Source organism: Typopeltis vanoorti, chromosome 4, assembly GCF_054136105.1.
Source record: "Typopeltis vanoorti isolate ZY-2024b chromosome 4, IOZ_Tvanoo_1.0, whole genome shotgun sequence".
In the NCBI taxonomy this organism is placed as follows: Eukaryota; Metazoa; Arthropoda; class Arachnida; order Uropygi; family Thelyphonidae; genus Typopeltis; species Typopeltis vanoorti.
Genome location: NC_143552.1, coordinates 39644833 through 39657113, shown reverse-complemented (window position 1 = coordinate 39657113; position 12281 = coordinate 39644833). Strand labels below are relative to the sequence as shown.

Sequence of the window (12281 nt, the reverse complement as noted above, 5' to 3'; positions counted from 1 at the left end):
CTCATCTGGAGATTGTATTGTAAGCGATGCCTGATAAGTACAATACAAAACTAACTTTTTTTTTATAATAATATATTTATTGATTGCTAAAATATTTATACATACAATAAACATCTTGTGTGACATTGCATCTTATAATTTTACAGAGTTCAGCACTAAGTGCTGCAATTCTTACATTGGATTTCAATTAAAATTTTTAATAATACTTTTTTGCCTTTATGTTATGTATTTACAACACATGTTCTTCTAATATTAACAGTGAAGATTATACAGAATTTTTTGTATAATTTTTTATTTTATTTTTATTTTTATTTATTTATTATTATTATTTTTTTTTAAGTTTGAGAAAGAATGATTATACATACAAATTTCTGCATTTGCTTATAAGTATTACTTGTAGATGAGTGAGGCAAGTTAATCCCACCTACTTCGAAGCTTGGGTTAGCTTTTATAATGAGAGTGGGATTTAGCCTTCACTATTTGTGTTGTTGCTACTGTTTATGTATGGGATGTAGGCATTGGATGCTAGTGGTTTGTGATGTGTATATTAGTATTAATGGTTTCTTAACTTTGTTGGTTTATTTTCCAGAGTTCGTTTTTTAATGTTCTGTAGTTATCTAAGTGTTTAAACTTTCTTGATAGGTTGTTGAGTTGGTGGGTATCTAATGTGATCTCACAAATGAACCGTATGAGTTGTTGAAGGGTGTGGGGATGTAGAGAGTTGTTGTAGGTCGTGTTATACGATATGTGTCTCTGTTGTTTCGATAGATGATGTTGAAGTAATTCCTAATTCCTTGTTAATATCATGTAGTGTTTCAGGTTTTTAATACTCAGAATTCTGTGTATCGCCATGTGCTTGTCGGATATTGGTTGTTGCGTGTAAGGTGTCCAAATCACTGTTGACACGATTTTCCTGTGTAGTGTTTCTAATTTTGTTAGGTGGCTGTTTGATGTATTTGTATAGACTGTTATTCCGTATCTGAGTAGGGATTCGCAGATACCGTGATATAGGAGTTTTTTTATGTTGGGTGGAATAATGTCTTTAACTTGGAAGAGTTTTGCTGCGATGATCCGGAGTTTGGTGTGTAGGTATTCTATATGTTTTGTCCATTTAAGGTGGGAATCTATATAGAGACCGAGGTATTTTGCGTGTGTTACAGGTTTGATTTCGGAACATTGGCAGGTATTTTTGTTGTTAATGCAGCGGTATGTGTGACAATGTATCGATAGTGATGCGGGGCGTATGATTCTTGGGTTGTTTATTATCAACATCAGTGTTTTGGTGCCGTTGATTAGAATTGCGTTTTGGTGGAAGTGTGTTGTGATTTCGTTTAGGTCTTTTTGTGCTTTGCAGAGAGCTGTGTTAATGTCTGTGTAGATTGCTAGTAGTGCAGTGTCATCTGCGTATTGAAATATTTGACTTCTTATGGATATGTTATGAACATCGTTTATGTATATGTTGAATAGAGTGGGTGATAATATGGCACCTTGAGGTACACCGTGTTTTACTTGTATACTCCGACTGTGACATGTACCTATTTTTGTTACTTGTGTTCTGTTTGAGAGATAGTTCTTGAACCATGTATGCAGTGTTCCTCTTATACCTATTGAGTATAGTTTGGTGAGTAGTATGTCATGTTCAAGTGTGTCAAATGCTTTGGTTAGGTCCAGCAGTATAAGGACGGCGTACTTGTTTTTGTCGAGAGCTTTGTTTATTGTGTCGGCGATGTCTTCTAATAAAGTAATGGTGCTTTTTGTTTTCTGAAAGCCGTATTGGTTTTGTGAGATGATGTTGTACTTCTGTAAATAGTTCTGTAGTCTGGTGTGTTATTTTTTCTAGAATTTTTGAGATGACTGGAAGTGTAGCTATTGGTCTGTAGTTCTGAGTATCGTTTCTTTTGCCGTGTTTGTATATTGGCGTAATTACTGCAGTTTTTAGTTGTTGTGGAGTAATGCCTGTGTCGAATATTATGTTCACGAGTTTCAAAAGTATTGGATTTATTTGTTCAAAGTGTGTTATAAGGTCTGTGAGTCTTATTTTGTCTATTCCTGGAGTGGTCTTTGGTTTTAGTTTTAGGAGTGCTTCTTTCAGTTCCTGTTTTGTTATGGGTGGAAAATACATCGTTTGTTGTTCACTTTGTGTCGGTAGTTTTTTTGTTGATCGTTGGTAGTTTGTCTTTTTTGAGTTATGTGATGTTGTGATGCACTTTAATTAATGCAATAATAATAATAATAGTAATAATAATAATAATAACAATAATAATAATGAAGATAAAGATTTCAACCGTTGCACTAAATTATAATTAAAAGAAATGGGAAAAAACCTTCAATTGGCAATATCAATCCTCCAATGGTGGGTGTATCCATCTCATCATCTACCAGAATGGATGTCCCTGCCATGGAGTGCTGTAATGACTTATCTTAAATAACTTACTATTAATTATAGAATATTAATTTACAACAATAAAATGTACCCGATTTCAGACACAAATACATACTGCCTTTATGAATCATCCTGATTATTTATCCTATGCATATTGGTAGTAAGAGCACGGAATCTTTCCAGAATGTGATTTAGAGTTTTAGTATAAAAGTACCCAATCACCCATATATTACAAATATTTTAGTAATTTCATAATTAAATTATGTCTATACAATCAGAGTATGGAAAAAGTGTAAGGACTTTCGCTCCGATTCTTATCTTATCGGGACGAGAGATCCCATAGGCCACAGTCCTCCCTATCCCACCTTGGTGTGTCTAGCAGAATGAAGATTAGCACTGTTAATTCTACGTTAGTACTATTGGTGTCAGTTTATAATTTTAGACAAAGAACATCTAGTTGCACATATCACTGAATTTTTCCGTTATGTTAGAATTGCTGATAGGACTAGGATAATTAAAAAAAAATCTTAACAGAATAATTGTATGGATAACAAAATCTGAGACATTTTTTCAGCTCACTTCAGATTTCCAATTAGCAGTGCGATTAAAATAATTTACCATCTAAAGTCATTTACTTGCATTCGCGCACTAGGTGGAATTGTAATCCACCGTCTGTTAGTTGAAGAGTGGAGACACTCCATTAGAACCTGATGGATTCTAGTGGAGCGGCAATGTCAGGAAAGTACTATTATCACTAATGTATATTCTTACGATCTATACAGGTTTACAAAGTTGGGAAATAAAAACTAAATGCTTCTCTTAAATCAAATGCACAACTTTGCGAAAATAGTATTTTCCTGAAGAATTCATTTAAACATAGACGATGCATTTCTTATCACTACATTGAAAACCAAAATATCGTTTAATGTAACAAAATGTCATTCACATATAACTTAACAGAAGAGAAAACTTATTGCTAAATAATATTCCGAACAATAGAGTATGAAAATGCATGTTGAAACAACACATTTTTATAATTTACTTCTTGTTTTTACATACAAGTTGCTTTTGTCTTCTGCTTCAGTTGAATATTCAAGTTACTTTTTTTTTAACTGAAAAGTCATTTCGCCTTTGGATTGAGAAAACCGGGGAGGGAGACAATGTCAGTGCATTTTTTAGTTTCTCGGCATCATAGAATGTAAATAATTTGGCTGTTTAATAGTTTTCAGGAAACAGTTGTTGGCCATCCTTTAGGAGAAAGTAATTAGAAGAGCCTTGGAATGCCACCGCAACGAAGTGAATCAATTAGATACAGTCAGCTATATACATTATAATCCACCCTTGTCACACGCATAAACAGATGTATTGAGCTATAACTAGTTATTTAATTAATTTCATTGCTCTGCAAATTGGCAATGGAGGTTAAAAACTCCTCCTTAGCGCAGTAGACATTGAAGATACTATTTGTTATAAAGACTTGGATCTCCCCTTCCCCGTGGCCAAACACACACATCGCAGCATATCTGATAATCAGACAGAGAGATGGTCTGTTCGCTAGCTTTAATTGCTTCAGCGTGAGCCTAAACAATGAAGTATTTTGTTTCGGCATAAACTAATTATAACAAAGCATTGAGTGAATGAATAAACGCATACCTGTAAATAAATTAACTGACATTCTGTTGTTCTATACACACACACACACACACACACACACACACACACACACACACACACACACACACACACACACACACACACACACACACACACACACACACACACACACACACACACACACACACACACACACACACACACACACACACACACACACACACACACACACACACACACACACACACACACACACACACACACACACACACACACACACACACACAGAGAGAGAGAGAGAGAGAGAGAGAGAGAATTCATTGACGCCTTTGATCCCTGTAAAAGAGTATTTGCGCCTACATTATATGGGCTGTATTCAGAGTGGAAGGGCATTTGCTGTCCAAACAGTACTGGAAGAATTTACAATGCAAATATTTATTCAATTACGTATTGTTATTTTGGTATGATGAAAACATTTTTAAGTCATTAACACTGGGCTTAGTTTTTATTAACCTTAAACTGATGACATTTAAAATAATTGCAAAATCATATATTTTCCTAAGTCATTCCTTCAACATCATTGTTTCCTTAAAATCTCGAATCATTTGGATGATTTTGAAATGAAAGAAATAGATAGTTTTAAAAATGCATATATGACTATATTTAAAAAAAAAACTATTTCATTCATTTTATGCACATAATTATTTGTACAGTGAATTACACCAGTTTTAAATCATATCTAATTACCTTATCATAGAACTTAACAATGAACCTAATAACACCGATGTCATTTTTAGCGTATTTTAGTTTTGGTTTTGAACTACGTCAAGTAATGAACATTCTTTAGAGATATGTCAAATGTAAAGAATCTAATATGGAATTTCAGTTATAGTACTTCAGATTATCTTGTTATCTAGAGAAAAGAAGAAAGAAAATGAGAGAGTTCTCAAGGGTAACTATCATCTGTTTGTCTCATTCAACAAACAAAGTGATTCTCCTTATCTTGTTTCGTTGTTATCGACCGAAATTGTGACTAACGCCTGCCTTCCTTTTGACTTTGAGAAAGATTAAAAAGAGAGGCGTTTATGTAAATAGTTTCATAGTTCGAAGTATTATTGCACGGGTGTTGCTATTGCATTTTTTCCCTGTTGCACAATAGTTTAGGAATCCAGTTGTTGAGTGTCCACAATTGTTTGATGATTGGAAAGTTGGAGGCACGTGGCCTCGGGAAATAAAAATCCTCCCCCCTTTTCTCGCCCTCTTGTTTGCACATGCTTTAATTAGTCGAAGATTTATTTTATCCTTCCAGGTAAGGATCTATATTCATACAGTTTATTAATAGTCAGTATTTAGCTTTAACCAGGACGTTGTAGACTATTAAAATATCTTTGATATCCTATATTACAATCGCATTCTGTGATATTGTTTTATTGAAAATATCATCAGAACACCTATTTTTATGCTTCAAAATATAAATAGATCAGATCTCCTCTCTCTCTCTCTCTCTCTCTCTCTCTCTCTCAACATTCTAAATACGCTCCTGAGTATGCGAGTTGCTCGTTTAATGATAATTTCAAGAATTACGATAATTATAAATAATGGTGTTGTAGACAGTAAATGAGATAGTTTCAGACTGAGATAACTCAGAAAAGAGAAATAGTGACTACAGTGAGTAGATAAAGAAATCCAGATTTTTGTTAAATAAACTACCATGAGATTGAGAAATGAATAATATTAAACATAAAATTGAATAAATCAGCTTAGAATAACTGATAACAGTTACTTTACACATATTATCCTTGGGTAGATCAAGGATTGTTTACTTATTTATTAATATTTTATATTTATTTTGCATAATTTGGAAATCTTGCTCTAAAGACCAACCATAGAACTTTTTTCAAGCCACTTCAGGTATCCACTAAGCAAGACACTAGTCTCATGAAGAAAATTTCTTTCGCACCAATAGACATTCACACACACATCCATTCCCCGATTGGGATTTGAACTTGAAACTTGTCGGTAGGTTTGACATTACAGGATGATCTGGAATTTTTTGTACTCAGTACTTTTCGCACTTTCTTTATAACAATTATTGAGCACGTTCAGGTATTCTTCACGGATGAACTAATGATCGTTTTAAATAATACCGAATGGAGTCATGTTCACTGTCTTATTTATTTATAAATAAGTCAGTATTATAATTAAACATTAAAATAAAATAAAATAAAACATATATTTATTTGTTATTAGCATTTTTAAATATTTTCAAATTTTGTTCAACTCTGAAATTGGGTATCTATAAATAAATAAATGAAACTAAATAAATTCCAAGTGAACTAATTTTCACTTTAGAATAGCAATATTCTTTTTTAAATTAGTCTTTTAATCATCATTCAGCTGGCAATGTTCCGAAGAACGATACAGAAAAAAAAATACTCGAAAAAATGGCAAAGTGGAAAATAACCCCTTTAAAGGAGCAGATTACGATAAGTAACATCACGATTGCGGGCATAATGATTTCTTGATATCTGAAAGAAAAAGATAAGCGAGAAAAATGCGATATGTAAAAAAAAATCCTCTCGTGTGATTTATGCTTAGATTTTTGCTATGTAACACCAATACATTTTAAGATGCCTATATTGCTTAAGAACGATAAACCAGGCTCCTTTTACCAGGCCTAAAAAACCCAAACATCTATCAGTAAGAAACATTACAAACGTAGCCTTAAGCTGATATTATAGAACAAGTTGATTGAGCCGAGTATAATTCTACTTTACAACATCTTTTTCAGAAAATGAAACTTCCATTTTGGTAAGTTATGATGATCTATAAATACGTATCTTTTTATCATCAGTATCTTTTTGTTTTTTTTTTATCAAATGTTTCTCCTTTTTTTCACAGTGAAAAGAACTATAAGAAGTTAATGATGTTTATTATTCTTGGCTTTGCATTAATGTGTGGTGAGTATTTCATTGTATTGCTTTCTATACTTATTTGTTAATATTTTCAGAATCTGTATGAGGTTGAACAAAAATCTTTCATGCGGAATCTTTTTCTAATTATCATTATTTGTAGTAACACTGAATAGGGAGTTTCGACTTCACCACTTGTTGCGCTAATTCCATTCTCTCAGCGCTATTTCATGAAATTGCAAAACATGAAAAAAAAAAAAAACAGCCAGCTGTTGTTTTGTGGACTAGATGCAAGGAGCCTAGTAAAACGAAATATCGACATCAAATTTCTCTTCGGTATGCCTAAGTGAGAATAATCTCGTCTTATTCTAGAATTAATCATTGAATCCTTCTCCTGAACTTTTTAAAGTTTTCCTGGTTTTCGGGTAGTCCTTTTATAGAATATCTTTCAGGTAAAGGTGAGCTATCTTATCATCAAAATACAATGGATTTTAGCTTACGATGATCAACGGGAACCAAAGAAAGCGTCACAGTAAGCAAGTTTCAAAATCGGCGAGCAATTGGTCCAGTTTTGTTTTTCTTCAGTATTGATATTGTAAAGATACATAAATGATGTTGTAATAGAAAATATGTAAAAGCAGATGTGTTCATTATCTCTCCGGTTTCAAATTTTAATTAAAAAAAATGAAATTAGACACTTCAACCATATCTATCCACTGCATTTTAATTTTTGAAAAGCTTTGATAATTATAATAAAATTTAAATTAAAAACAGTTAAATCATCGTTCAAAACTGAAACACGTTAGCCTAATTTTGCTTTTGTTTGAAACAGTAATATTGCTTTACTTTACTTGTGTTTTTGTGGGTACACTAGATAACTAGGCAAACAAATAACCAATTCAAAGAATTAAAATCAGTAATTAAAATTCGCTTTTTATAATACAAATGTGATCCCAAATATATATTCAAATGAATAAATATATTTCGAATTTGAATATATATTCCAATGTTCCGCAATCACCAAACAGGCAAGCATATACATTTTAATAATAAATGGACCACAGAATAGTTTGTGTGTGTGTGTGTGTGTGTGTGTGTGTGTGTGTGTGTGTGTGTGTGTGTGTGTGTGTGTGTGTGTGTGTGTGTGTGTGTGTGTGTGTGTGTGTGCGTGCGTGCGAGTGCGCGTTAACCGGACGCCATATCTTGCATTAAGGTGAGATGAGAAGTTGAAGAGTTGTTCTTTCTCTTCCTGACTAAATGGAAACAAAAACAAATCTCACTAAGATATAAATAAGCAAAACGTGGATCAAGATTTGTTGGGCTTCAAAAAAATAAATTGGATACACATTGCTGTTTAATGTTTTTCATGGCCCAACTTGAGTGTTAGTGCTTCATAGAAGTACGTATTTGTTGCTAATGGACAGTATCAAATTTCATCATTTCTGAGGCGTTCTGTGTGCCTCAGAACGCCTCAGAAATTCACTGTCAAGTGAATGTGACCATGATTTTTTAAAACGTTCCTAAAGAAAAATCACGGTCATGCGAATTACGGTGAACGGACACTCGTTGTGTCATTTCTCTTACCACGTTCCTTTCAAAAACATCAAGAGTCAACTTTAGTGTTAGGAGGTCCACCAGTTATAGAATAGTTGGAATTACTGATGAAACAAGGTTCTGAGACTAGTATATTATGTATGTTAATTGTTCTGTGTTCTTCCGCCGGTTATACAGGATTAAAAATCGGAGTTTCCAGAAAAACACCAGTGTTTCCAGGTCACCAAAATTTAGGGGTAAATATCGTGACCTCCTCCTCCGAGAATGCTCGTTAGTATAGACTCTGCCCGTGCTCAAGATCACTGGGACATCTCGCCTAAATCATATTTCTAAACAGGTGACAGTTTCACAGAAAAATCAAACCATTATGCGAAATGTCTCAAGGTATTTGATGAGATTTTACATAGACGTCTCCATAACAATTTCCTATCCTGCAAACTTTTTTCTGCCAATTGCAGTTTGCGGAAGAGAAGTTGTTAGTGTTAGAGCCTTAAAAAACGCCTCGAAACGGAAGCAACACTGGGACTTGAAATATTATTGATAATCTTAAATTGAAAAGCTATTTACATTTATTTTCTTTAGGTGAATTTTGCAAAAATGCACAAACATTCATATCTTTTAAAGTAACCTTTTTGGTAGATATTCGCATTAATCTAACTCGACAAATATTGAAGAACGTTTGAATTAGACATCGTTACTAAGAATTCTAAATGTGGTTCAAATTGAAAATAAAAGTTAGCTAAATTTTACAAAATAATGCGATAACTGCGACGGTGTTATTTAAACCTCTAAGAGGTGCAATGAGTAATTCGCTACAGCCTTAGTAGCGAATGATACCTTTCATCGAGTCTCAGGAGTCATCGCAAGAGCTCGCTCTTCACTACACAAAACTATGTGATTCATTCAAAGTACACGACCTAACGTATGCACTGCGCCATTTACTACTACTGTCACAAATGGACAGTACTTTTATTTGTTAATTCAGTGCTCTCTGGAAAATACGTTAGCTATGCAAGAAAAAGAAGTGTTTCCTGACGAAATATACTCTACTACCTCTGTATAAGACGGACTATCTTGCCTTTACAGGAGGGAAAAAAAACGCATGAAGATTTCCTTCGTTCTGACGAGAATGAAACTCGGGTCTTTCTTATAGAAGAGTGCCTGTCCGCTAAGATATTAATCTCTGTATTCCTCTTGAAATACGAGAAAAGTTAAAGCAAGGTTTTGAATCTGTACCTAGATGACGATGGTGGTAGCGGTCCTGTCTAATTGGTGGAATAAATGCGGGACGGAGAGTTAGAGAATAGAGTGCCCATCCTCGATGAGTCCTTGGATTCTTTGGAGATGCTAATAATAATAATACACTGTTGTTTATTTTTAATATGAAGGCAGATTACAAAGTATCCGCAATGTTTTATTTATTTTTTCACGAAAGTTCCCTTTCTGATGAGCAACCGTAAATATGAAACTTCATCATTATTTAAGCCAAGTGTTTGCAGTTGCCTTACTGCACACTGCTGACTGTATACACTGCAGAAGAAGTATGTTTATTCGATTTTTTGGGAGGGAAATAAAGAAAGGTATTGAAGATTTGCAGAAGACTATAAGGACGCTCTTTATCGTTGGGGAAAAAAAAGAAAGGAGCGGCTTCGATAGCCTTGAATGACAGCGATCAAGAGAAAGTGGTACTTGTAATGATGGCAGCAAATAGGTGAATCGCTGGTTTCTCCCCACACTACCCCCAAAATATTCCAAAGCGTGTAGTGTGAATCAACTATTGTACATTCAAACTCAACTGGACTATATCAACGAATAGTAGTTCTGTATTGTAGTTATACAAGTTTAAGTGAATAGAAGAGACTATGTTTAAAATCAACGTTTCGCAACTATTTTACAAACAGATATTTCACTACAACAGGAAAGTTTCACAGACCGTTATTTTTCAAATTCTTTTTAATTTCTTGTAATGCATGTCAGTATAAGCGTTTTTTAATCTCAGTGGTGTGCTCGATGATTGAAGTATTTGAATAGTTTTTTGGAGTTAATGGTGGTGACAACGAGCAGAAATTTCTAATATACCACATCATTCAGGCACTGTGGTTTCTATGCTTGACGCATACAACCCAAAGGCGAAAGATCCCGAAGTCTCATAAGCATCTCTTTCATTCGACGAATTAATGAAATGAATGATATTCTTCAGTCAACAACTGAGTCACTGCATAAATTTTCATCATCAATTTGATATAATCTCTGAGATCCCTATCGGCAATATCATGCAACGTCATACTACATTTACAGAAAATGTGATGAATGGATAGCAACAGTTTTTAGTTCACACTGCTATGTAGGATTGCTTTGTATATATATATAAACACCCTAGGAACATTGGGACACTTTTTGACTTAAACCAGCATTTATGAATATTGTTATATAGGATGCATATAAAATTCAACTATTTTATATGTTTTTAAGTGTGAAATGATACTTTGTTTCTTTTTTCTCTCTATTAGGTTACGTTTCTGCAAATGAAGCTGCTAATATCTGGACAGATACTATGTTGCACACATTTTTGCCCATAGAACTGCAAAAGTTCAATCTTGATCCGAAATTCGTTCCAGATTTTACTGAAGAATTTAGCGTTTTATTAATAAAAGGTAATGCTACATATTCCACAGGTCGATTAACAGGTTTGAGTGAAGTTCGGAGGTGGGGTGAATGTAAGAAATCCAGTGTTTATAGGGATATTACTATTAAGTGTGCAATGGCCTTCCCAAATTTGACATTCCATTATAATGTAACAGTAAAATATGGATCACTTCCATCATTTCATACCGTTATCACAGCAAGTTTTACAACTACCACTGCAGCCTTCGAAGCCACAAGTACCCCTGGGGCTTATCCTCTTCTGAAACGACTGTTGCTGCAAATTGTAGGCGATGTAAGTACAAAGTTTTCGGAAGGATCCGCTGTACTGCATCACCTGAAAGCCCTAGAGAAAGGATTCAAAAGTCATGTGGTCAACGAATTCCAGAGGATTTTTAATTCCGAATTCAGTAAATGTATTCACGCAGCTGTGGTTAGAAGGCCATTCGCGTAGAGAGTAATAGAAATATTTTGGAGGTTTCCATTTTGTATAATAATTAACTTCTTACTAATATGTTGTCAAGAGTGAGATGACGTTTCTCAGTCTATAAAAATCAGAAAGGAATGTAGAAAATATTAATATTCTCGTTTTCCTTAAAGAGCTATCGCACCTGTGAAAAATGGAAGAAACTAAAAACCGAAAAAAAAAAGAACTCCAAAGTTTAATTGCCGAGTTTAAGCAAGCATTTTACTGATAGAAGGATTCTCTTCTTCTGTATTTATCGCAAGCTATCTCTCATTGTATTTTTTTACTTATTTAAAGATTTCATGAAAAATAAACAATACTGAAATTAAATCTTCCTCAACGGTTCAGCTGTATTAATTTAAAATTACTTAATAGAAATATTCAACTTCAATAATAATATTGAATGGAGATGTTAAGATAATAACTTTCAAATAAAAGTCATAAATTATTATTATTTTGATTCAATTTTAACTAAAGAATAAATTTACTCTCTACTAGAGACCAACTATTCTTGTAGTCAAGAATCGTGAAGTTTATATTCATGTCTCAAATATTTTTTAACTAAGATCAATGTCACCCAAAATATCCAACATATTTTGAGCAAAGGTTATAAAAATATCTTTATTACCCTGTCTTTCTTTCATCTCCTAAGCTAGGTATTGAATTAGTATCCCATTCGAGTACCAGGTACTCGAATTGTTTACAAAAA

The 12281-nt window shown here is 33.6% G+C and overlaps 1 protein-coding gene across 1 annotated transcript; it reads left to right on the top strand.

Annotated features, from left to right (window-relative positions):
• The first annotated feature begins 5166 nt into the window (after window positions 1-5166).
• Window positions 5167-11907, top strand: LOC150107243 (uncharacterized). The gene is made up of 3 exons (XM_090391096.1): window positions 5167-5306; window positions 6899-6957; window positions 10974-11907. Exons 2-3 carry the CDS (start codon window positions 6921-6923, stop codon window positions 11558-11560), a joined length of 624 nt encoding a protein of 207 aa, XP_090247222.1. The 5' UTR covers window positions 5167-5306; window positions 6899-6920; the 3' UTR covers window positions 11561-11907.
• Window positions 11908-12281: the final 374 nt, after the last annotated feature.

Bases quoted from the DNA above. Each gene is read 5' to 3' on its own strand.
- LOC150107243 (XM_090391096.1), top strand. From the start codon at position 6,921: ATGATGTTTATTATTCTTGGCTTTGCATTAATGTGTG. The intron at 6,958-10,973 runs GTGAGTATTTCA...TCTCTCTATTAG, and splicing joins TGGCTTTGCATTAATGTGTG to GTTACGTTTCTGCAAATGAA.